The following is a 27,294-nucleotide window of genomic DNA, read 5'->3' as shown; positions in this document are numbered from 1 at the left end:
CGAAGGGGTGAAGCAAGGGAATGAGTTGTAGTGGTCTAATGCATCCTGTAGTCACTGGTGCATTGGCCAAGCCAGTGGTAACAGGATCACAATCAGCTTCCAGCCCATGTGGAGGGCCAGCAGGTGCAGCATCTTCCTTGATATAGAGATGGGTGGAGGGAAGGTTATTTGGAACATGAAGCACTGGGGCTAAAGAATAAATTATATTCGGGAAGTTTCAAAACGATGTTACATTTTGTAATAGTCTTCATGGAGCAGGTTTTAAAATCGAAACCCAGACATCAGAGGGGTGAAACAAGTATCAGAATGTTAAGATACTGGATACAAAGCATGTTGCTTGTACTAGTGCAGAATTTGGAGGGATTACTTTATAAATCAAATGCAATTTGATTTATGGGCCTGTGACATCTACCTAATTTATATTACTAATGTAAATTGTAGATTTAATTGCATCTTGCACTTCTTGTAGAATAAATGATTCATGTTTTATTGCATTAAGTCAGCCTATCTTGGGAAAAATTGAAGAAACAGATGTAGATATTCTGTTGGGTGGAATATAGGATCTGAGGGTTTAAAAAAAAAGTTGGAATCTGAAACACATTACCAGTTCTTTCATAACATTTAAGTATCTAGTAGATGATTTATTGGTGGACTGTGCTATTACCAAAGAAAAATCGCTGCTTATCACCTGCAAGTCCTTGCCTGCTTCAGTAGTATTTCATTAAGCTTCACTTGAAAAAGAATAGCAAGCTCCCTGAATGGTCACTGGCTTAAGATTTAAATATCTGTCAAAAGTTTGGCATTAAAAAAAAAAAACCCAGAGCAACAATGTGTTTAATTCCAGAAACAAGTCACTGCTCACATTTGCATCTGTCCATGATCCATCAGCAGCAACCGCATAATTCCTCTTACTCTGGTAACATCTTTCATTGTGTTCTCTGCCACTCTTTACGAGCTTGTAGAACTGATTTAGTAATGAAATTGCTTAGGCACAATGGACTGTCAACAGCAGTAACTGTTTTCATTCATCCACAATCTAAACGCAAGACCTCATTCCTACATTTGAACTACAAAACTAACAGTAAAAAAAAAACATTTCTAAGGGATCTCAGAGTTACCAACAAATGTGCCCACCCACCCACTGTGCATGTAAGTCCAACGTCTGTAGTTTTGCATCATCCAATTGATTCTGAAGGGTCACAAACTGATACATCATCCTTTCTTTTCCCTGCTGACTTCCTCCAGCACTGTTTTGCACCTAACTAAGTACACTGGAATGAAAGATGGGAAATGAATTACCACAGAGAGGGTGCAGAGAAGAACAGAAACGCAACACACGATTCAAGAAAATGAAGGCAGGTTTATTTTTGACAAAGATTTCATACTTTTCATTTGATAAAGTTTGTGCAATGTTAGCATTTACAGGAAGTGCATTGATGATCAGTTTTAAGGTAGTCATTGGCATACAATTATTTCCAGTGATCTAAAGACATATTCCAATTATCAAATCAATTCAGGAGGTTGAGGAAGCCGGAGATGGGCAAACTGCACAAACTCAACAATAAACTACTGGACAGACCTAATCCAGCCTCACTGCCACCAATGTGAGGTAAAACCAGCTGGTTCAGTCGTATCAAATTGCAAACCACACATGCATCCACATACAAAGGAAATGATTTGAGTGATAAATTTTCCTCATGCAAAAGAAAAAAAACAGGCAAGTTAAAGCTAAATTGTAACTCTTGAGGCTGGTATTGAGAGATCAAAATATTAATGCAAGAACAAAATGCACTGAATATTGTAAATCTAAAATAAAAGAAAACACGGAATATAATATCAACCCAGACAGATTCTGTGGAGAGAAACCGGGCTAGCATTTTAAGTCAATGACCATTTATCAAAAAGGCTCAAAGTTATAAATTAGAAAGCAGACCATGGGGTGGGTGGAGAAACAGGAAAGAATAAAGGACTAAAGAGGAAATGGGTGCGTGATGAATAGTTGGTAAGTATTCAAAAGATAGATCTGATTGAGGCTACCTGGCAACAGCAGAATTGTTATTTGAAATGGTTGAACTCTTATCGAATTTGGAAGACTAGTGTGCCTTTTTGAAAGATGAGATGCTGTTCCTGGAGTTTACATTGAAACTCATTAGACAGTGGGACTGGAGATGGCCAGGATTGCAAGTACAAGCTGTACTGAGGTATTCTACAAAGTGGTCATCTATCTGTTTGAGGTCACATACTGATAACTGATTAACCAAGAGGATGTGGTTGGGACTCTCCCAAGTGAAGATGTATGGGAAGTGCCACAGGGCATGAGTGGAGGTACGATGTTGATGGCAACAGTAGGGAGCCAGGGTTCTGTACCTTGAAATGCTGGGCAGAGGTTAATATCCTGGTTGCTGGAAATAGGAGAGGATGATATTGTGAACATGGAGACTGGTGATCATGATTATGATAGGGTTGAGAATCAATCATAGTCAAGTGCCTGGAGACTTCAATGCAGTGTGGTATCCATGAGTAAGGAAAAAGGCATAAGAGGAGCTCAGTTTGAGAGCCGACATCATAATACACGGACACAGAAAACCTGGGTGAACGGAATGGAGTTCTTTCAGAAGACAGGGTTGGATGAATACAGATATCCAGCAGAAATGTTTTCTTCACATTTGCCCAGGCACCATAAATGCAACCCCTGCTCAGTGTTAACATTAGGTTTTCCTACAATTAGTTAGCATGTAACTGAAGTGAACACCAACTTATTTTAACCCAAGGGTTCTGAAATTTAACACTAAACTCCAGGCTGAATTTTGAGCAAGAACACGGTGCTGGAGGATCTCAGCAGGTCAGGCAGCATGTGTGGAGGGAAATGGACAGATGACATCTCGGTTCGGGACCTTTCTCTATGCTGCCTGAGCCGCAGAGTTCTTCCAGCACTTTTATTTTATTCAAGATTCCAGCAACTACAGTTCCTTGTGCTTCTAGACCAAATTTAAATGAGTAAACTTTCCATTTCAACATGCGAGTCTTGTAGAAAGCCTTCGTCCGTGCCGCACTGATCCCGGGGGTTATGTTGGTCATGGAGCCACAGTAATTTTTAACGAAGCAATTGCGTCCAAAGGGAAATTTGAGTCCAATAGAGGAAACCTTGTTAGATTAACATCTGACATTTCAGTTTAATAATAACCATTAAGAATACTGAATGACAGGTTCAACCACAAGTTCTTGAAGCTGAAGACTGCTCCAAGAATGCTGGTGGAGCAAACCTGTAGATCTGATGCTAGTGAGGGAAAGCACCTCTTCTTCCCTCAAAGTATTACACCCTGCCCAACCTCAGACAATAACAATTTAAGGTAACATTTATTTTCATCATTTTTATTTCAGTCTTTCCACTGACAATTTCAGATATCAGACATCTTCCATTTATTCCAATCCAGAATGACCTCCTCTTTCTTTGTCTCATTACCATCCCCTTTTGCTCTGCATGCATCTCTTTTTGTGCACATGCAATGTCTGCTGTCTTCCTCTGTTAAACAGATTCCTTTTTGCTCTCCACCAGTTTCTTCACTCACATCTGGTCTATCTCTAACTTTTCCTGGCGCTGATGAAAGGTCATTGACCTGAAATTTAAAATCCAGAATTTCCTCCACAGATGCTGCCTGACTTGCTGAGTGGTTCTGTTACAGTTTTTGTTATGTGGTGCAGGATCAGTCTCAGTCATTCTCATTTATTGGCCTGTAGTCATCAGATTTGAGTCTGTACAAACAGTAATGCTGTACAATGAAGAGAATATCAAACAAAACTGAGAATACTCCAAGGCCAAACTTCGTTGGATCTCCAAAAATCAGCAACCATTCATCTGTAAGAAAAATAGGACATGTGTTCACTGAACTGCAATCAAACCACAAAGCAACAAGTTCAATTTGAATCAATGACGATCAATGTTAAAAGCAACCTGTATTTCAGGTAATGCTGCTGCATAGAAGCAACCTGCATGCCTATACCCAAGGAAACCTCTACTGGCCCAAACCAGACCTGCGCTGCCTGAAGAAGGGTCTAGACCCGAAACCCGAAAGTTTATACGTTCTCCCAGTGACCTACGTGGGTTTTCTCCGGGATATCTGGTTTCCTTCCACATTCCAAAGACGTGCAGGTTTGTACGTTAATTGGCTTGGTATAATTGTAAATTGTCCCTAGTACGTGTAGGATAGTTAATGTGCGGGGATCGCTGGTCGGCGTGGGCTGAAGGGCCAGTTTCCACGCTATATCTCTAAACTAAACTAAACCAGCTACCTCATTCTGTTTAAAACATGGCCTCAGACTAAAATGATGAGATTTGAATCATCATCTTCCATAGGTGGAGAAACACCATGTTGACAACACTGCAGGATCGCCTCACTTGGTGGCTTGTAACAGGGAGGACATTAGCAGGTGCATAGAATGGAAGATAAGATACAAAATACTGGAGTAACTCAGCGAGTCAGGCAACATCTCTGTAGAAAAGGAATAGGTGACGTTTTGGGTTGAGACCCTTCTTCAGACTGAGAGGGAACTTCAGGATATTCAGGAACCTTTGATTCCACCACTCGCTCAATTTTAACTTTTCTAAAGAATGTTTTATTCCCAAGTTAAGTCACCCTTACCATTATTATAGGACTGTAGGAACATCTGCACGATGCTCAAACTGCCTCCAATAAAATCTAACAGCACATTCCCAATGGACCAGCCCATCGTGCTCTTCCTTTGAAAGTTCATGTAGGCCTACAGGAGAGTGAAACACAAAGGGCACGATAAAGATTGCTAGCATCTGCTAAACACGAGGCCCTACTCACTTTGTAGGGAGCAGAGGAGATCAGTCTAATTTGGCAGCACGTTCGCCAGTCACTGCGACAAAGAGCTTGTTCCTGTGCTGTTCTATGTTCGATGAGCCTCTGAAATGCATTCCAGTTAAATGCTGTGGATGTCAGCACTTCTACCTTTCAATGGGCAGCCAAACTGGATCTGGAGCCGTACAATCACAGAGAAAATAAGTGGTTTTACAGATAATATATTCCATGTTGGTTTTAAACAACAAGGTGCATAGAGAATAATTTACTTTCTTTCTCTTTACTTCTGCTGAAGGATTACATAGAAAAAAAAGATGCTGGAGTAGGCCATTCGGCCCTTTGAGCCATTCAATATGATCATGGCTGATCATCTAAAATCAGTACCCCATTCCTACTTTTTCCCCATATCCCTTGATTCCTTTAGCCCGAAGAGCTAAATCTAACTCTCTCTTGAAAATATCCAGTGAATTGGCCTCCACTGCCTTCTGTGGCAGAGAATTCCACAGATTCACAACTGGGTGAAGAAGTTTTTCCTCATCTCAGTCCTAAATGGCCTGCCCCTTATTCTTAAACTGTGACCCCAGGTTCAGGACTCTTCCAACATCGGGAACATTTTTCCTGCATCTAGTCTGTCATATCCTTTAAAAAATTAATATGTTTCTATAAGATTCCCTAAATCCTTCTAAATTCCAGTGAAGACAAGCCCAGTCGACCCATTCTTTCATATGTCAGTCCCGCCATCCCTGGAATTAAACTGGTGAACCTACGCTGCACTCCCTCAATAGCAATAATGTCATTCCTCAAATTAGGAGACCAAAATTGCACACAATAATCCTGGTGTGGTCTCACCAGGGCCCTGTACAATTGCAGTAGGACCACCTTGCTCCTAAACTCAAATCCTCTCGCAATGAATGCCATCATGCTATTAGGTTTCTTCACTGCCTACTGTACGCTGAATGCCAAGGTGGGAAGAGGGCACTGCTGTTGTAGGACGAGGGGGAAGGTGTATACTTGATAGTCCACTGCCACTAAAGAGAGCTTTACATTTTGTCTTGCGATTGTGACTCTTTGTATGATATTAAATCCTTCCCCCTAACATCTGAATCAAAGTTTCAAATGCAGCAATGTAAACACGGGTTGGTGTTGGCTGGTTACTAAAGTGCCAGTGTTGGCACTGGCCATTTATATAGAAAGGGGAATTAATTTGCTGGACAGGAATCCTTCCCCTCAACCTGTCTTTAAACAACTGCCATCTCCCAGAAGTCAGCCTTAGGATTCAGTCCTCAGCATTCCCATGCTATTGTACTTCCAAACCTTGGAATGACAATAGACAATAGGTGCAGGAGTAGGCCATTCAGCCCTTCGAGCCAGCACCGCCATTCAATGCGATCATGGCTGATCACTCTCAATCAGTACCCCGTTCCTGCCTTCTCCCCATACCCCCTAACTCCGCTATCCTTAAGAGCTCTATCCAGCTCTCTCTTGAAAGCATCCAACGAACTGGCCTCCACTGCCTTCTGAGGCAGAGAATTCCACACCTTCACCACCCTCTGACTGAAAAAGTTCTTCCTCATCTCCGTTCTAAATGGCCTACCCCTTATTCTTAAACTGTGGCCCCTTGTTCTGGACTCCCCCAACATTGGGAACATGTTATCTGCCTCTAATGTGTCCAATCCCCTAATTATCTTATATGTTTCAATAAGATCCCCCCTCATCCTTCTAAATTCCAGTGTATACAAGCCCAATCGCTCCAGCCTTTCAACATACGACAGTCCCGCCATTCCGGGAATTAACCTAGTGAACCTACGCTGCACGCCCTCCATAGCAAGAATATCCTTCCTCAAATTTGGAGACCAAAACTGCACACAGTACTCCAGGTGCGGTCTCACCAGGGCCCGGTACAACTGTAGAAGGACCTCTTTGCTCCTATACTCAACTCCTCTTGTTACGAAGGCCAACATTCCATTGGCTTTCTTCACTGCCTGCTGTACCTGCATGCTTCCTTTCATTGACTGATGCACTAGGACACCCAGATCTCGTTGAACTCCCCCTCCTCCTAACTTGACACCATTCAGATAATAATCTGCCTTTCTATTCTTACTTCCAAAGTGAATAACCTCACACTTATCTACATTAAACTGCATCTGCCATGTATCCGCCCACTCACACAACCTGTCCAAGTCACCCTGCAGCCTTATTGCATCTTCCTCACAATTCACACTACCCCCCAACTTAGTATCATCTGCAAATTGGCTGGAGATCACGAGAACCAATAACATTCAAGGGGCACTTGATTACCCATTCCCACAATGTTTCACTAATGAGAAACCAGCCACATTTCCCCACTGTATCCCATGACATGCACATTCTTCACCACTTACCTGGGGGATGTACTTGATCAGTGTAATTGCAAGTTTGATGTACGAGAAATAGTAAAGATATTGTAGCCACGTAATTTTGTTGGCAATGGTGACAATCAGGGTGACAAGACCAAACAGCCAGGTAACTACTAGAAGTACAGTAGCAACCTTCGACACTTTCTGCTCCGCTCTCTATGTAAAATGAATACAAGAGAGTATTTCAGAACATAGGACTACCTTCATAACTTTAAACAAAATGTCTCAAATGACAAAAGCAAAATAAGAGATGTTGGATCAAAATGAAGCCAGGCTCTGTGTAGAGGAGGATCTGGGGCAAGAGGGAAGATTGCAGATCAATGAATTACAACATTAAACACTGGAAGGTATGCAGTGGGAAGCTGTTCACAATGATTTTAGACAATAGGTGCAGGAATAGGCCATTTGGCCCTTCAAGCCAGCACCACCATTCAATGTGATCATGGCTGATCATTCTCAATCAGTACCCCGTTCCTGCCTTCTCCCAATACCCCCCGACTCCACTATCCTTAAGAGCTCTATCTAGCTCTCTCTTTTAAGGGGGCATTTAAATATTTCACGTAAACTTGGAAAGATATAAGCAGAGGACACAGAGAATGCAATGGCATTGTTAGATGGCGATGGAATACTAAAGCAGATGTAGGACAAATGTGTTTGTGGGATTAGTGGGAAAACAAAACAGCAATATTTCATTTGTGTAGATTATTTGTGGGAATTATATATATAAACTTTTCCTGTTGTTTATTATGGTTTTTACGAGGTATTGTGTTTACATATCTGTGGTGCTGCTGCAAGTAAGAATTTCATTTTTCCATTTTGGGACATATGACAATAAAACAACCTTGACTCTAGAATGTTACAATGGTTTCTGGTGGTAAATGCAGGGGCGATGGAGGGAACTGACCAGTGAGCAGACCGAACCTGCTGACAGAGAATGCACCAGTGCAGAGAGATATGGAACAATGCAACAGAAAATGGTTGCAAATAAAATATACTTTTTTTAAAAAATCACTGGTGATCCAGTTGTAGATACACAAGAAAACTGAAAAGGCAGAAATGGCATCTTATACATCAAGATATACAAAATACCATGGTGACGGTGAATTTGTACTGGATGCAGATTCAGTACAAACTATTTTGTGTGATCCCAGATACATCATATGGAAGATATTAGACCCTGGTCTCAAAAGGGGCGAATGAAGTTTCACTCAAATTTGTCTGGAATGAATGGTTAAAAGTTAGAACGAAAGCCTGGAGTGGAATAGAGACGTCCAGGGTGAGAGGTGAGGCATCTAACCAGATCTCAAAAGACTGGTGATTGGTGTATTAGTAACAATATATTCTTCCATATTTGAAAAATTCAGTATATTTGAAGAAATTAGCAATTACACCAACGAAAAGCAAAATTATTTACAGTCTTTAAAGATTTCACAATAAAGAGCAACTCATTAAGAGAATAAATTGATTTAAAATAGAATTGGAATGGGATTTGATCAGGTAAAGTGAAAACAAACACAAGCAAAGGGCCACATTATTGCACAATTCTAAATAAACCTCACAGAGGATGACTAACCTCATACAGGAAACACTGACAGATTGTAAATGCTGTCAGCAAGATGGCATGAAGACTGAAGAAGACGTCACTGGCTCCGACTGGGTTTATCCCCCCTGGATTACTCTTCACGAACTGACTCTAAAGCACCAGCAAAAAACAATTTTGGATAATATTCAGCGCCAAAGTAGAGATGGTTGAAAGTTTCAAGTTCTCACGAGTAAATATCATTAGCAATTTGGCCTGGACCAGTCATATCGAAGCAAAGGCCAAGATAGCACAGACATGTGTCAACACATTTTTTGTTAGTGATAGTGCCGTTTCCTCATGATAACGTAACTGGGTCTTTTTCAGGTTCCCGAAGGATTTAATTAGAAGAACCTGCCAGTGCTTGGGAAGAACTAAATTGAATGTTACAGTAATATATGGAATTGAATATTACCTTAATAAGAGGAATCCAGTAGAGACCGACATTAAACATTCCATAAGCAATATGGCCAGCCAGATTCAGCGCCAGAAAATCAAAATTCAATCCAACCACGCTGAGACAGAGAAGAAATACATCATGCAGTAGCACCTTGCTGATTTACTTACAATACAATTCACAAATAGTAAAGAAAATCTAAAACACATTGAGCTCTACATACAATTAATTTTGGAAGCACAATTCCCAAATACAGCAACAAACAGCCCCTTCAGCTCTTTGTGTCCATTGCAACTAATCCTATTAATCCCATTACCAGCACTTAGTCTGTAGCCTTCTATGCCTGGTGATTCAAGTGCTTGTCTAGATACTATTTATAAGTTGTGACCGTGCCTACCTCCGCCATCCCGTCAGGCAATGTTCAAAATTCCAATTATCCTATGGGTGAGAGCTCTTCCACTGATCCCCTCTAAACCTCGTCAACCCTGACACCTCGGCGATCGGGATAAGTTTCCTACTATTTGTACTAACTATACCCTCATAATTATTCATAGAGCTGTCTCATGTCCATCTGCTCCAACAAAAAGAAACGTGGTCTTCTTCATCTCTGCTTATAATTAAAACATTCCACCCTGGGCAAGTTTCTGGTGACTCTCTCCAAGTCTCTCCTCAACAGCATCAGCAACCCTCCCATAAGGATGTTGGCCCCATCCCTGTTCAGGTGCAACTTGTCCAGTTTCTACATGTCCCACCTTCCCCATAAACAATCACAACGATTCAGCAGTCCAGAGCTATCACTCCTCCTATCCAGATCTATAGTCATACATTCACCCGATCTATCCTGCTATTCCTAGGCTTACTGGAATGAGTACTAGAATAATCCAGAGATTATAATTTGAGACTCTTGAATCTGAAAAAGAGTTTCTTAAATTTATACTGCAGGATAAACGACACCTTTCCCCAAACTAGAGATGACTAAACCCAGAAAGCATTGGTTTAAGGTCTGGGGTAGGAGATTTAAAGGGGATATGAGGGAAGAATTTTTCATCCCGAGTGTGATCACATGTTTATAACACAAATTTATAACTGTGGGCTCGGTGAAGAAGGAGACTCCCATAACATTCAAGTAGCATCTAAACATACTTGAATTTCTAGGGCATAGAAGGCTATGAACGAACTGTTAGTAAATGGGATTAGTATAGATGGATACTTGATGGTTGGCATGGAGAGGTCTGAAGGATCTTTTTCTGTACTGGATGACTACCATGATCAGTCCTCATCCTATTCTAGATAAAGCTCAATGTTGCTGCTTTGATCATTAATTTCCTACAACTGAGCAGATACTGCAGCAACCCACCTCTAATACTGCAGTGACCCACCTCTAATCTTGACCGAGGTCAAGTACTTGAATTCACTACTCAAGATGACCTGTGAATTATCCTCACAGTTACTGCAGCAGATCAGGAAGGTGGTTCATCATCAGGGTTTGGCAATAAACTGTGGCCTTGTCAAAGTAGTGCACATCCCACAGATGGAAGACACACGTCAATAGACGTTTGATTTCCAATTACATTAATTGACTATCTTACAAAATTCAGCAAATGTATACAGACACAATAAGCTGGAGCAACTCAGCAAGGCAAGCAGCAGATCTGGAGAAAAGGAATAGGTGACGTTTCAGGTAGAGACTCTTCTTCAGACTGAGTCAGGGGAAAGGGGAACGAGAGTTATAGATGGTACTTGGGACAAATGGAAGATATGCAGAAAGCAATGATAATCAAGGAAATGTGGAGCCCACAATGGTTCATTGTTGGCTGTGGGATAGACGATAACGAGTTACTACACCAAATGTATAAATGTACTTGTCACATAAGACTTCTCATGTTGTGAAATGATATTCAAAAGTTTCCAGCACGCAGTTTACCTTTTTCGTCTCCAGTTTTCAATTACTTGAGGGTAGAATGAGATAGACCAGGCAAAGAAATAAACCCAGCCAATCACTTGAATCAAGAGGTTCAGAACACTGCTCCGTATTACCAGAAAATGAATTCTTGCCAGAGTTCTACAAAAACAATTACATAGTTAAACAAGTTACATTCATTACAGATAAGCAACAAGAAGAACATATTAAACTTAACAGGATAGACGTTGAGTGGAAGATATTGAGAAGGATGATGAAAAGTTTGGTAACAGATGGACTTTTGAGGAGGTTCTGCATGGAAGAAAATAGCTGAAAAAAGGAGGGGTGTCGGGAGGGAAGTCCATGGTCATGGCCTAAATACAGTTGCCAACGTTGGAGCAAAGGACCATGTATAGGAAGTTAGTGCTGGAGTAACTGGGAAATCAAAACTAACCTCAAATAAATGTGTCTACAGCCTAAGCTCCTAGATCTCTCCTTAAATCTCTCTTAAATACCCTCCTTAAATCTCTCTGCCTCCATCTTTTGTTAGCTGCTCTTCCAAACCTATCTTTAGAGATAGCTTTTGGATCTCTGTCCAATATCCATCTACATGGCCCAGTGTCAGATTCAGAGAAGGTGCTCCAGTGAAGCATCTGGGACATTTCACTGTGTAATACAAACAGCTGTTGTTTCAAAGACAACAAGGATTAAATGAAGCACATGGGTAGAACTTGTAGTTAAATAACTGCAGATGCTGGTACAAATCGAAGGTATCACAAAATGCTGGAGTAACTCAGCAGGTTAGGCAGCATCTCTGGAGAGAAGGAATGGGTGACATTTCAGGTCGAGACCCTTCTTCAGACTGATGTCGGGGGGGGGGGGCGGGACAAAAAAAGGTCAGGGGGGGGGGACACTTTTTTTTGTCCCGCCCCCCCGACATCAGTCTGAAGAAGGGTCTCGACCCAAAACGTCACCCATTCCATCTCTCCAGAGATGCTGCCTGACCTGCTGAGTTACTCCAGCATTTTGTGATACCACATGGGTAGAAGCATCATCTTAAACAAACCAGAAAGGTTCCATGTCATTTCTCGAATGTGTTCATGCAAGATGAAATTTTTTAGATACATACGATGATCTTGGACTCCCTCATCAGGCTGAACAGGTGAAATGCATAAACAATACTCAACATCAACACAACTGCTCAGTTTTGATCAACGGGGACAATCAACTGACCATTTGTAGACCTACCTCTTCTAAAGCACCTGTGTTGTCAGGGAGCTTTTTTTCCTCACAAATATGTCTACTCCTGTACAACTTTCAACTCGAGTTTTTGCTAACACTTTTATTTAATTATTTTCTCCACCTTGTGGAGCCAATTCATCAGTTTTGTTAACACCAATCCTCTCTCATGTTTTAACCATGTCTCCTGATTTAATCTTCACAGGTGTTCTTCCAATTCCATGCTGCCTTACCCAGCCTGTTAATATCCTTTTACCTTCTGTTTCGCTCATATTAATCACCAGAAGCACCCGCCAGCTCCTTGAACTAATTTATCCAACTCGTGTCTTAACCTATAGAATGAACTGCCATCCTCTCATCAACTCACCTGGTCTCATTGCTGCTGCCGTTGCTACTTTCAAGGAATATGGTGACCCGGCCAATTTCAACTCCTTTAACTTGGAAAAATGTTGCATTTGAGTGAGAGGGCAATGTAATCTGTTCAAATAAAGCACACAAAGGTTAATATTTATAATATGTCATGAGAGGAGCAGCAACAAGTAGTGATGTGGGAAAAGGCAAATAGTGAGTGCAGGGAGAGTACTTGGAAAACAAGGCAACATACTATCCCATACTCCAAAATAATGCAAGGTGAGCTGGATTTCACTCTTTTAATGGTTGCTAATGCACTAAATTTACTGAATGGTGGGGGTGATCTCTTTTTCTATGTGAACACAGCATCGGCCAAGACAATTGCAGAAAGAATGAATGGAGAGACAACCCCAAGAGTGGGCCAGGGAGAGGGGCAATGATGAATCTCAGGTCGGGGGGGGGGAAGCAAGAGGGAACAACATTCCCATTAGTTTCTCAGTGCTACTTCTGTCATAGAACAGTACAGAACACGAACAGGCTCTTCGGCCCACAATGTCTGTGCCAAGCATGATGCTTACTTAAATTAGTCCCCTTTACCTGCACATAATCCAAATCCCTCCATTCGCTACATATCCAAATGCCTATGCAGAAGTCTCTTAGATGCCACTATCGTATCTGGCTCAACCACCACTCTTGGAAGCGCGTTCCAGGCACTCAGCCTCTGTATAAAAAGATTGCCTCCTCGCACATCTCCTTTAAACTTTGCTTCTCTCACTTTAAAACTGTGCCCTCTAGTATTAGATTTTTCCATCCTGGGAAAAGGTTCTGACTGTCTACCCTATCTATGCTTCCCATTGGATGATCAATCACATAGTTGCAGTTGTCCACAGTATAACCCAAACAACAAAGCACCATTTTCTTGTGGAATGCTGTTGCATTTGCAGTCTCCCAACCCTCTATTCCTCTCCAAATCTTTGCAAATTTTGGTAGATTATATCAACCTATCCACCATCTCTGCAGCACAATTAGGCAATTACTTTGATTTTTAACATTTTAAAGTTTTAGGATTACATAACATTTGTCAGTGAAAGCACATCGCACAGGTTTGTCACATTCCCAAGTATTACAAACTGGGTCTCCTGCTGCATGTGAAAGATTTCTCTGATGACCCACTCACTACTGAATTCTAATCATTAAAGATCAGAAAGTACTTTTACAGGGACTCGAGCAGGAGGCAAAATTGACATTTGGTGATAAGCATCGCTGCTTGTTTCTTGTGGAGAGTCAATGAAATAGTCCATTGGTACAGTGGAAAAGGCAGAGGTTGATACCGTTACAATATTTGAAAGACATTGCACGGGTACAGGGATAGAAATGATTTTGGGGGATATGGGCCAAATGCAGACAAATGGGACTGACTCAGGTAGGGAAGATTGTCAGCATGGAACGGGTGGCCAAGGGGTCTGTTTCTGTTCTCTAGAAGCCTATGACTCCACTTATCTACGTTGTTAAGAGATGCCAGATAATTCGTGTGTCTAGTATGTCATGCTCATGATTTGTGTCTCATAAAAATCTCCCACGGAAATAAAGGACCAATTAAAATGGAACAATAGACAATAGGTGCAGGAGTAGGCCATTTAGACCTTCGAGCCAGCACCGCCATTCAATGCGATCATGGCTGATCACTCTCAATCAGTACCCCGTTCCTGCCTTCTCCCCATACCCCCTCACTCCGCTATCCTTAAGAGCTCTATCCAGCTCTCTCTTGAAAGCATCCAACGAACTGGCCTCCACTGCCTTCTGAGGCAGAGAATTCCACACCTTCACCACTCTCTGACTGAAAAAGTTCTTCCTCATCTCCGTTCTAAATGGCCTACCCCTTATTCTTAAACTGTGGCCCCTTGTTCTGGACTCCCCCAACATTGGGAACATGTTTCCTGCCTCTAATGTGTCCAATCCCCTAATTATCTTATATGTTTCAATAAGATCCCCCCCTCATCCTTCTAAATTCCAGTGTATACAAGCCTAATTGCTCCAGCCTTTCAACATACGACAGTCCCACCATTCCGGGAATTAACCTAGTGAACCTACGCTGCACGCCCTCAATAGCAAGAATATCCTTCCTCAAATTTGGAGACCAAAACTGCACACAGTACTCCAGGTGCGGTCTCACCAGGGCCCGGTACAACTGTAGAAGGACATCTTTGCTCCTTTACTCAACTCCTCTTGTTATGAAGGCCAACATTCCATTGGCTTTCTTCACTGCCTGCTGTACCTGCATGCTTCCTTTCAGTGACTGATGCACTAGGACACCCAGATCTCATTGAACATCCCCTCTTCCTAACTTGACACCATTCAGATAATAATCTGCCTTTCTATTCTTACTTCCAAAGTGAATAACCTCACACTTATCTACATTAAACTGCATCTGCCATGTATCCGCCCACTCACACAACCTGTCCAAGTCACCCTGCAGCCTCATTGCATCTTCCTCACAATTCACACTACCCCCCAGCTTAGTATCATCTGCAAATTTGCTAATGGTACTTTTAATCCCTTCATCTAAGTCATTAATGTATATCGTAAATAGCTGGGGTCCCAGCACCGAACCTTGCGGTACCCCACTGGTCACAGCCTGCCATTCCGAAAGGGACCCATTTATCCCCACTCTTTGCTTTCTGTCTGTCAACCAATTTTCTATCCATGTCAGTACCCTACCCCCAATACCATGTGCTCTAATTTTGCCCACTAATCTCCTATGTGGGACCTTGTCGAAGGCTTTCTGAAAGTCGAGGTACACCACATCCACTGACTCTCCCCTGTCAATTTTCCTAGTTACATCCTCAAAAAATTCCAGTAGATTTGTCAAGCATGATTTCCCCTTCATAAATCCATGCTGACTCGGAATGATCCTGTTACTGCTATCCAAATGCTCAGCAATTTCGTCTTTTATAATTGACTCCAGCATCTTCCCCACCACTGATGTCAGACTAACTGGTCTATAATTACCCGTTTTCTCTCTCCCTCCTTTCTTAAAAAGTGGGATAACATTTGCTATCCTCCAATCCACAGGAACTGATCCTGAATCTATAGAACATTGAAAAATGATCTCCAATGCTTCCACTATTTCTAGAGCCACCTCCTTAAGTACCCTGGGATGCAGACCATCAGGCCCTGGGGATTTATCAGCCTTCAGTCCCATCAGTCTACCCAAAACCATTTCCTGCCTAATGTAGATTTCCTTCAGTTCCTCCATCACCCTAGGTTCTCCGGCCCCTAGAACATTTGGGAGATTGTGTGTATCTTCCTCAGTGAAGACAGATCCAAAGTAACGGTTTAACTCGTCCGCCATTTCTTTGTTCCCCATAATAAATTCCCCTGCTTCTGGCTTCAAGGGACCCACATTTGCCTTGACTATTTTTTTCCTCTTCACGTACCTAAAAAAACTTTTGCTATCCTCCTTTATATTATTGGCTAGTTTACCCTCGTACCTCATCTTTTCTCCCCGTATTGCCTTTTTAGTTAACTTTTGTTGCTCTTTAAAAGAGTCCCAATCCTCTGTCTTCCCACTCTTCTTTGCTATGTTATACTTCCTCTCCTTAATTTTTATGCTGTCCTTGACTTCCCTTGTCAGCCACAGGTGTCTCTTACTCCCCTTAGAGTCTTTCCGCCTCTTTGGGATAAATTGATCCTGCAACCTCTGCATTATTCCCAGGAATACCTGCCATTGCTGTTCTACCGTCTTCCCTGCTAGGGCCTCCTTCCAGTCAATTTTGGCCAGCTCCTGCCCCATGCCTCTGTAATCCCCTTTGCTATACTGTAATACTGACACTTCCGATTTTCCCTTCTGCCTTTCCATTTGCAGAGTAAAACTTATCATGTTGTGATCACTGCCTCCTAATGGCTCTTTTACCTCTAGTCCCCTTATCAGATCAGGATCATTACACAACACTAAATCCAGAATTGCCTTCTCCCTGGTAGGCTCCAGTACAAGCTGTTCTAAGAATCCATCTCGAAGGCACTCTACAAACTCTCTTTCCTGGGGTCCATTTCCAACCTGATTTTCCCAGTCTACTTGCATGTTGAAATCTCCCATAACCACCGTAGCATTACATTTGTGACACGCCAATTTTATCTCCTGATTCAACTTGCACCCTATGTCGAGGCTACTGTTTGGGGGCCTATAGATAACTCCCATTAGGGTCTTTTTACCCTTACAATTCCTCATTTCTATCCATACTGATTCAACATCTCCTGATTCTATGTCACCCCTTGCAAGGGAATGAATATCATTCCTTACCAGCAGAGCAACCCCACCCCCTCTGCCCACCTGTCTGTCTTTTCTATACGTTGTGTATCCCTGAATATTCAGTTCCCAGCCCTGGTCCTCTTGTAGCCATGTCTCAGTGATCCCTACAACATCATACTTGCCCATGACTAACTGAGCCTCAAGCTCATCCACTTTATTTTTTATACTACACGCATTTAAGTACAACACTTTAACTTCTGTATTTACCTCCCCTCTCACATCGGTCACAAATGGCCCTGCCCTTAATCTCTTTTCCCCTCTAGAACTTCTGTTCCCATTCTTCCGAGAGTCTTCTGCAATATCTCCTGTATTCCCTTTAACCTCATCTTCATATTCACAATTTGTTAACCCCTCCCCCCCACAAGGTACTCTACATTGAGCAGAGTTTGAAAATTCTGTCATTACTTACATTTTTTGGAAGTTCAACAACTGAAACCTGTTCGGAGGAGAAAGTCACATTAAATGTAACAAACAGTGGTTCCAGCAGAGGTTCACTGAGGAAAGAACAGATCAGGGCATTTCTAAACATTCATCTCAGTGATAAATAACAATCTGCATTTATATCGCACCTTTTAAACCCTCAGGATATCTGAATACAGCCAAAGTTTTGTGACTTGAGGAGACATGGCAGCCAATTTCTCTAAATAACAAAGTCCCACCTACCACAATAATGTGCAATTGGGTAATCTGTCTTCGGTTACCAATAAAATATGAAATACCCACCCCAGGTTAATAGAGTCATACAGCACAGAAATTCACCATTTGGTCCACCACACCAACCCTAACATTTTTGCCTATCTATACCGATCCCATTGGTTTCCTCCCCCTTCTGTCATGGGGTAGACTGACCTTCCCCACTACCTCCCACATCTTTGCACATCCCCAATCCTTTCCACTCGTCACTTTAATTTAAATAAGGTTCAATTGTATCGTATTAGGACCATATCCTTCCGTGCCTTGCTTATTCATGTCTAAATGTCTCTTAAACATTGTAATTGTATCTGATTCCATCACCGCCCCTGGTAGCACACTCTAGATTACAATCACTATGCAACCAAAATCGCCCCTCAGATCCCCTATTTCTAATAGGTCATCCTTCATCCTTGAAGGAAAACAAGCCTGGCATAATGAAACATATAGCAGGTATAGAGAATCGGTAGGCTTGAATAAGGGTAAAAGGGAATTGGAACAGCGAAGACGGTTCACAAAATATCACTGGCAGACAGGTTTAGGATAAATTACCTTAAAAATACCTTCAGATTTAAGGACACTTGAATGAGCATGGAAAGAGTGGGGTATGAGGGACAACAGAGGTAATCTGATATGAAGAAAGAAGAATAAGCAAGGGCGTAAATGAATACTTTTCTCCGGTACTCATAAAGAAAACGGACTTGGCACTTGAACAACTCATCAAATGAGAAGATGAAATTCTAGTGCAAGTCTCCATGACTAAAGAGGATTTACTCAATGCCATGCAATTCAAAGGTGGATAAACTAGATTTATCCCAGGCTGCTTAAGGGATGCATGGGTAGAGATTGTTGGGGCTCTGGCTGAGATTTTTACATGTTCAATGAACACAAAGGAAATACCAGGTAACCGAGGATGGCAAATGTGGTTCCCCTTTCCAGGAAGAGCAGCAGGGAAAAGCCTGGTAATTACAGACCTGTGAGCCTAACATCAGATGTCGGGAAGTTATTGAAAATAAGTCTGTGGGACAAGATTATGATCACTTTAAAAGGCAGTGAATGATCAGAGAAAGACAGCATGACTTTGACAACGTCATCTTGTTCGACCAATCGGACCTACACTTTTGAGTGCATTGATAAGGGCTGTGCAGTAGATGTGACTTACATAGATTTTAATAATATCTTCAACAAGGACCCACATGGAGACGAGTCCAAACGATTAGGGCTCCAGGGCAAGTTGGATCTACAACTGACTTGGTGATAGGAGACAGGGTGGTGGTGAGAGTTGTTTATGCACATTCCTATGACTTGTGATACTCTCCACAGATCAGTGCGGGGACCCTTGAAAGGAGGGATGAATGATTTGGATATGGATGCAAGATCCATGATTTCAAGGCAAGGCAAGTTTATTTATATAGCACATTTCATATAGCAATGGCAATTCAAAGTGCTTTATACAGAGCATAAAAAATACAGAACAAGGAGAAAAGGTAGGAAAATACAAATAATAAGAGTAATAAGATAAATAATTAATAGTTATGTAAGATTAATAGAGTAATGGGGGATCATGACAGAAGCCTCCGCTTGGCGATCCCCTGGAAAAGACGACACGATGCACTCTGTGACGCGCCGGGCAACCAATTCTGTCAACATGTTGGACGACAACAGAAGCCAACAGCGAGCTAACGTCATCTGACACACGAGCGAACGATAGAGTAATAAAATTAGATAAAAAGTAATAAGATATAAAAAGTAATAACAATAGATCAAAAGTAAGATATATAGAGTAGCAGGAATCAAAGTGTTAGTCATAGACACTGCAGAACATGAAGGTTTTAAGCCTAGTTTTGAATATATTTAGAGTTTGGGCCTGTTTGAGTTCTTCGGGGAGTTTATTCCAGATGCACGAAGCAGAGTGACTAAATGCTGCTTCATCGTGCTTTGTTTTTACTCTTGGAGTGTTTAATAGACTGGTCCCAGCTGACCTAAGGGGTCTAGCTGGAATGTAAGGTGAGAGAAGGTCTGATACATATTTTGGTCCAAGACCATTAAGTGATTTGTAGACAATCAGGAGTACTTTGAATTAGAGTCTCTGACAGACTGGTGGCCAGTGTGGAGATCTGAGAATTGGTGTAAGGTGTGCAAATGTTTTAGCTTTTGTTAAGACTCTAGCAGCGGCGTTTTGGACGAGCTGCAACTTGCGAACATGATCACTAAATTTGTAGATTACATGAATATTCACAGATTTGTTAACAGTGTGGAGAGCAATTGTAGGTTGGGAAATGGGCTGAGAAAGGGTGGGTGGAGAGGGGCATAATAGATTCACTAAGATGTTGCCTGGGATAGAGCATTTCAGTTTTGAGGAGAGGTTGGAGAGGCTAGGTCTGTTTTCCCTTGAGTGGAGGAAGTTAAGAGGACATGATTAAGGGTTATAAAATGATGACTGGTGTAGATAGGGCAGAAGATAGACACAAAATGACATTTTGGGTTGAGGCCCTTCTTCAGGCTGAAGATGGGGTCTTGACCCAAAACGACACCCATTCCTTCTCTCCAGAGATGCTGCCTGTCCCGCTGAGTTACTCCAGCATTTTGTGTCCATCTTTGGTTTAAACCAGTATCTGCAGTTCCTTCCAACATATAGATAGGGCAGAGTGCAGGAACCCTTTCCCCTTCTTGAAGGTGAATAAAAGTAGAGGAAACAGATTTTATGGTAAGGTAGTAACTGATTTAGAGGAGATCTGAAGGAGTACCTGGGATACACTGCCAGAGTGGTTAAAGCAGTGCTGTGAGATGCCATTTAGGAAGTGTCTAGCTTTGCCAGGGTGGAAATGTCTAACACTAGAGGGAATAGCAATAAGGTAAGAGGGGGAAAGTTTAATGGAGATGTGTGGGGAAGTTTTTTAACATAGCGAGAGGTGGGGGCCTGGAGCGTGCTACCAAGGGTGGTAGTGGAGGCAGGTATGATAGTGGCATTTAAGAGGCATTTGGACAGGCACTTTGAAGTGCAGGGAATAGAAGGATATGGATCGGGTACAGGTAAATGTGATCCGTTTAACTTGGCATCATGTTCGACACAAATATTGTGGGCCAAAGGGCCCCTTTCCTGAACTGTAGTGTCTATGTTCTATGAGCATATGAATCGCCCAAGCACAGAAGGCTACGGGCTAAGTATAGGAAAATGTGATTAAACTGGATGGGAGCACATTGATGGCAGGCCAAGTGGCTTGTTTATATGTTGTATAATTTTATGACTCTATCCAATCTTTCCCTATAACTACCATCTTGCTACCCAGGCAACATCACATCTCCAGCACAATCATATCCTTCCTACAGTGTGGCTTTATCAGGTTAACATACAAACGAGACATAATTAACTGAATATTGAGTTGGCCTTGAGAGGCAGAACTGCAGTTCGTATGTTCTTCCCTGGATGTCATAAGCACCCCAGTGCAATAAGACCTGTGCGCCTAATCACCAATTAGGTGGTCCGCTTGCCTGAGCATTGCATCAAACCACACCTACCTTGGAGTAACGCTGATGTTTCGAAGACCTCCAATTTCTAGATGAACAATTTTTGGTGCTTTAAGTGTCACATTGGTTTCTGTGGACAGACAGAGATAACTGACTTTCTACCCCTTAATATGAATCAGGTGTAATCATAATAACATGGCTATAAAAGAGCTGCAAAGGAGTGAATCTGAACTGAAAGAGTTTGTAAATGGGCAATTGAGTGTGTGCTGTGATGCATCTCACAGATCAGGGGGGCATGAAAGAGTCTGCCAGATTGGCTGCAGAATATTGCTTCCTGGATCGAGATGCATTTTAATGTACAAGGAATGGTTGAGTAGACTTGCCTTTTCTCAACTGAAGTTTAGAACAGGTAGTCTCACTGAAATATAATGAATTACCAAAAGGATTGACAAGCTCGATTCACAAGATGCTGTAAGTCTATTTTTTTTAGCTGGAGACTCAAGGTGTTTAAAGAGGGATGGGAAAAAATATGGGGGCGTGGAAACTTTGAAACACTTGAGCACTATGAATATGCCAAACAAATGTTCATCAATGGCAAGATCACATATTTGGATGGTAAAGGAAATGAGGTATATGGACATTGGTAAATGGGTTTGAGGCACAGAAGCATCCTTTTAGTGAAGGATTTCTATAAAGTGGGCAGAATGCATAACAGGCACCATGACAAACTATTTGGGTCATTATGTATACTTACGACCTTGTACTGTGAGTGTGAACAAACAGCAGACAGGAACCAACTGCATTATTGACAGTTTCATGCTTCAGATTTAAGCCTGGACAGAGACAAGAAATGAGCATCAATAATCATTTTTTTGCAACCAGGACAGAATTTGGCAAAGCTTTATTTATTTACAATATTTGGAGTGTAGGAGGCTGAGAAGTGTCCTTACTGTGTCAAGATCATGAGGGACATGGATAAAGGGAACACTGACTTTTTGCCAGGATTGAGAATCATAAACTAGAGGGCATAGACTTAAGGTGAGAGGGGGAGAGATTCAAACAGGACCTCTGGGGAAACTCATTCAGAGGATAGTCCGTATATGGAATGAGTTGCCAGAGGAAGTTACAGAACTGGAAACAATTATGACTTTTAAAAGCCATTTGGACTGATTATATGCATAGGAAGGATTTAGACAGATTCTTATCAAATGACAGATTCATTCAAAATGCAGGGTAATGGGACTAGCTCACTATGCAAACTTGGTTGGCATGGACAGGGTGGGCTGACGGGCCTGTTTCAATGCTTTACAGCTCCATGACTGATGTTCTCTGCAAGCAAAATTAAATTCTTAATTCAGATCTACAATATTCCTTAAAACGAGATTTGATTTGTTCTAAAATGCAGAATACATATGAAAGCAAAGTTTTCCTTTCTTTCTGTCTTTGGGTTTTACAAAACTATCAGTATTTTCAAATTTGACTTGGAATCTCAATGAATCTCAAATTTGACTGCGAAATCAGCAATGGCACAAGGCTGTGGCACTCAGCCTCAGTCTGTCCCCTATCACAAATGAGTTTATGACGGATCTGTTTAACTCCATTTACTTGCCTTGTTTAACATCTGTTGACAGACACTTTGCCTTAAAATTCGAGTGATCTATTTTCCCATTTATACCCTGGCCAAGATACATTCTCAGAGGAAAAATGTGCCTGATTTCTTGTGACTGCACAAGTAAGTGGTCCCCAACATTATCACATTAATATAGTTTTAAATAAGGCAAGATAATACCAGCAGTTTGAAAAAGCGATCGTTATTTTACAACTTGACCCCTCCCTTTCCCTCTCCTCGCCCCACCACCCCCCACCTCCATTACTTGCGTCCAAATACAATTTTAATTCTCTTTTATCTACTTATCACATATAAAAAGACGTACTGACAGTAAACAAAGTTTGTTTTAAATATGCTGCAAATTTATGTTTATCCTTATTACCACAATTATGTTTTATAACTGATAATAGCACAGCTTGGTTTTAAAAAGTGCACTTTTTAAATTGATTTACAGGTAGTGACATCACTGCCCACTGCCATTATTACCCTCGAGTGTAGTGATAGTGGGCTGTGCTATAAACCACTCAGCAGGTCTCCTACATCACCAATGGCAGGGAGCTTCTGGATTTGACACAAACATCTAGCAATACGTTCCCAAGTACGGGACATTCTGTCTATCAAACAGGGATTGTAGGAAGAGCATGTGAACCTTTGCCACACGTGGAAGGGCTGCTAAGGTCGCTGGATGGTGGTGAGGGAGGAGGTGCTGGAATAAGTGCTGCACCTCCTGCATTTGCTGGGGAAGGTGCTGGGGGATGGGAAGGGATGAGCAGACCAAGGAGTCACTGAGAGAGTGGTCCCTGTGGAAAGCAGAAAGGAGTGGAGAGGGGAAGAAATGGCTGGCAGTGGGATCAGTTTTACTGTAACTTGACTATACTTCCTTTCCACTACCTTGATTTAAATTCCACATCCTCATTGCATCTATTTGGATAATACCACCAAAATTTCCACAACCAATAATTCCTCTCCATCATAGTTGTATGGATTTTTAACAACATTCTTTCTATTTCCCACATTTCTGCTCTTATCCACCTTTCCCGGTCCACATTAGCAGTCCTCTGGTCCTCTCCTACCCAGCCTGCCAACAAACATCCCCCCTTATTTTCAACGCCTCCAGTGCAATGTCTTTTAGGCTACCAGTCAAAAAACACAAAGTGCTTAAGTAATTTAGCAGGTCTGGCAGTCATGGATTAGCAAAGTTTCGGTCCGGGATCCTTCCAAGTCTGAAGATGGAAATGGAGCCAAAATGTCACCAGTCCATGTGCTCCAGAGATGCTGCCTGATCAGTTGAATTACACCAGCACTTTATGCATTTTGTTTTGGTAACCAGCATCTGCATTTCCATGGATCTCTAGTCTTTTAAGTTTATCTCTCCTCAAAATTTTGTTTTTAACAAGTTTATGTAACCTTTCCTCTATGGGTTTTCCTAGTACTGTAAGTAAATAAGGTAATAAACTCTGAAAATGTCACGTCAAGACCACAAAGCCAGGTAATTGTGTCAAGCCATCAGAGTGGAGTACTGATGACAGCTTTAGTGGATGTGCCAACTAACTATTCATCAACACCAGCAAAACACAAAGTGCCTCAGGAACTCAGTTTTTGGCAGCATCTGTCAATTCAGTTTAATTTATTGTCACGTGTACCGAGGCACAGTGAAAAGCTTTTGTTGCGTGCTAACGATTCAACAAAAAGACAATATGTGTAGGAAGGAACTGCAGATGCTGGTTTAAACCGAAGATGGACACAACATGCTGGAGTAACTCAGTGGGACAGGCAGCATCACTGGAGAGAAGGAATGGGTGACGTTTCGGGTCGAGACTGAAGAAGGGTCTCGATCCAAAATGTCACCCATTCCTTCTCTCCAGTGATGCTGCCTGTCCCGCTGAGTTACTCCAGCTTTTTGTGTCTATCTTCAGGAGAAAGACAATACATGATTACAATCGAGTGTTAACATTTACAGTGTTAAGATACATGATGATAAGGGAATAACATTTAGTGCAAGGTAATGCAAGCAAAGTCTAATTAAGGATAGTCCGAGGGACACCAAAGAGGTAGATAGTAGTTCAGCACTGCCCGCTGGTTGTGGTAAGATGATGCAGTTGCCTGATAACAGCTGGGAAGAAATTGTACCTGAATCCTGTGGTGTGCGTTTTCACACTTCTATACCTTTTGCCTGATGGGAGAGGGGAGACGACAGAGTAGCCAGGGTGCGACTCGTCCTTGATTATGCTGCTAGTCACGCTGAGGTATCATGAGGTATAAATGAAGTCAATAAAAGGGAAGTTGGTTTGTGCGATGGTCTGGGCTGCGTCCACAATTCGCTGGGGAGGGAATGGACTGGGAACATCAGATACACAGGGTTGGAGTGATTTGAACTGGGGAGACGGTCAAACAATGAGGATTGACACAAAATACTGGAATAACTCAGCGGGACAGGCAGCATCGCTGGAGCGAAAGAATGGCTGACGTTCCGGGTCGAGACACTTCTTCAGGCTCGATCTCCAGAGATGTTGCCTGTCCCGACGAGTTACTCCAGCATTTTGTGTCTTGTCTTCGCTGTAAACCAACACCCTGTAGTTCCTTCCTATACAAACAACCAGGCCCTCGGATGCTGCAGTCAGGCCGGGAGCAGTCCGGGCAGTCTGAAGAAGGGTCTCGACCCGAAACGTCACCCATTCCTTCCCTCCTGAGATGCAGCCTGACCCGCTGAGTTACTCCAGCATTTTGTGAATAAATACCTTCGATTTATACCAGCATCTGCAGTTATCTTCTTATACTAATAAGATCCAGTACAAGTCAGGCTTACGGTCCTTTACGGAAGAGAAATAAGGAACAGCAAATCCTGATTTGCAAAGAAAGAAACCAAGTGCTGAAGTAACTCAGCGGGCCAGGCACATCTCTGGAGGACACGGATACGTGAGGTTTCGGGTCGGGATCCTTCTTCAGACTGAATCTTGTCATCTTTTATTTAACATGCCGTTGCAGCAGCATTGATCTCAGTTGGGCACAAACCTGCTGGCACATTATTCCGCAGGATACCGTCGTTACAAGCCAAGCACTCACGGGAAAATCCCCAGCTAACCCCCCTACCTTCCTGATGTCAAGGTGATCGAGCACAAAACAAAAGCATATTTACAAACGAAGAGAGGAACAGTGTGTGAGAGAGAGAGAGAGAGAGAGAGGACTCACGGATGTCCGAGCACCGCCCGGGACATGGACGACAGACGGGGTCGCTGGGGGATGACAGGACACCGGACCGAGCCCGGCGCCGCCTGGACACGGGCGAAGGGAGGGCCGCAACTGGACGCCCCTCGCCCGCCCGGTGTTGGTGCCGGAGTCGCCCCGCCCCGCCCGCGCGCTCCCGCCCCGCCCGCGCGCTCCCGCCCCGCCCTCGCGCTCCCGCCTCCGAGCGGCCTCAGAGCGCGCGACCCGCCTGACTCAACTCCGCGCGTCCCCGCCTGACCGCGCGTCCCCGCCTGACTCAACTCAGCTCCGCGCGTCCCCGCCTGACTCAACTCAGCTCCACGCGTCCCCGCCTGACACCGTGCGCCCCCGGCCCCCAGCGGCCTCACATGGACCCCCTGCGCGCCCCCGCCTACGTCGGCACGTGACCCGCGCCACCAAGTTCCCGCTCATGAGAAAAACATGGAGGCTGGGCCGCCCCAGCTTATAACAGGGCAGAATAGAACAGAATAGCTTTTATTGTCATTCGTTTTACCGAACGAAATTAATTGGGGCAGGGTCTCTGGCCCAACCGTCGGCGGCCAGTGCCGCTTTTCCCCGCCAGCTGTTCTGATGAAGGGTATCACATCCGCCCGCAGTGTCACCCATTCCATATCCTGGACAATGTTTTGGGGATCAGGGCTTGCCTTGGTTCAGTCCCTCCTTCCCTGTTATTTCTATGACACTCCTGATCCCCTCCACCACTTTGATCTTTTCGGATTCACTGGTCCCAACAGGTCAAGTTTACCACGCACATACAATTCCTTTACAACTCCACCCCACTTTTGGAGAATTTGAGGGATATTTGCGTCTTCCAGGAGCAGATACCCAACAAGTTCCCAACACACTCATGGCTGATCTTGTTCTCACATTGTACAACTTTTTCTTCTACGCCCACTTCTTCCATATCAAAGGCACAGCTGTGGGCAGATTTATGGGTCCAACTAATGTCTGTCTTTTTGTGGAACAGTCTTTGTTTCATTTCCTCAACTCCTATTCCGATACATTGATGGCTAAATTGGAGTTGCTACCTGCACCCATGCAGAATTAAATAGTTGCATTACTTTAGAGCAAAAAACAAACTGCTGCAGGGACATATCTGACCAAACAGCATGGGTGGAGGCAGAGGGATGGACGATGTTTGGGCCGAGACACTATATCAGGCTCCAGCACTGTTTCTCAATCCAGCAGTTTGAGTTTTGCTCCAAGTCCTAGCGTTTGCAGTCTCTTCTGTGTCTATTTCCATCCCATCCTCACCATCATATGATCCGCCTCTGATTCGTTGCTTCCCTTTCTGAGCTCTGTCTCCCT

The 27,294-nt window shown here is 42.9% G+C and overlaps 1 protein-coding gene across 2 annotated transcripts; it reads right to left on the bottom strand.

The window, feature by feature from the left end:
- Nucleotides 1-1,359: 1,359 nt before the first annotated feature.
- ctns (cystinosin, lysosomal cystine transporter) lies at nucleotides 1,360-26,102 on the bottom strand. 2 transcript variants are annotated; one of them, XM_078423803.1, is made up of 11 exons: nucleotides 25,951-26,102; nucleotides 21,907-21,985; nucleotides 21,204-21,282; nucleotides 17,404-17,488; nucleotides 12,702-12,811; nucleotides 11,120-11,257; nucleotides 9,214-9,313; nucleotides 8,793-8,912; nucleotides 7,205-7,375; nucleotides 4,641-4,758; nucleotides 1,360-3,856 (listed from the first exon to the last, which is right to left on the bottom strand). In XM_078423803.1, exons 2-11 carry the CDS (start codon nucleotides 21,968-21,970, stop codon nucleotides 3,711-3,713), a joined length of 1,131 nt encoding a protein of 376 aa, XP_078279929.1. In that variant the 5' UTR covers nucleotides 21,971-21,985; nucleotides 25,951-26,102; the 3' UTR covers nucleotides 1,360-3,710. The 2 variants fall into 2 exon arrangements, 1 of the variants encoding a protein (XP_078279929.1); XR_013549071.1 differs by lacking the exon at nucleotides 4,641-4,758 and adding an exon at nucleotides 4,830-4,998 and having other exon boundaries at nucleotides 3,752-3,856.
- Between the last annotated feature and the right edge of the window lie 1,192 nt (nucleotides 26,103-27,294).

This window comes from Rhinoraja longicauda, chromosome 28 (genome assembly GCF_053455715.1).
Source record: "Rhinoraja longicauda isolate Sanriku21f chromosome 28, sRhiLon1.1, whole genome shotgun sequence".
NCBI classification, from domain to species: Eukaryota; Metazoa; Chordata; class Chondrichthyes; order Rajiformes; family Arhynchobatidae; genus Rhinoraja; species Rhinoraja longicauda.
Note: the sequence above shows the minus strand (reverse complement) of the source record. Positions and strands in the feature narration are given on the sequence as shown.

Excerpts from the sequence above, each read along its gene's own strand:
- ctns (XM_078423803.1), bottom strand. The coding sequence starts at position 21,970 with ATGAAACTGTCAATAATGCAGTTGGTTCCTGTCTGCTGTTTGTTCACA. Across the intron at positions 12,812-17,403 it reads TTGTTGAACTTCCAAAAAAT|ATTACATTGCCCTCTCACTC; the intron begins GTAAGTAATGAC and ends TTATTTGAACAG. Across the intron at positions 9,314-11,119 it reads GAAAACTGGAGACGAAAAAG|CGTGGTTGGATTGAATTTTG; the intron begins GTAAACTGCGTG and ends TCTCTGTCTCAG.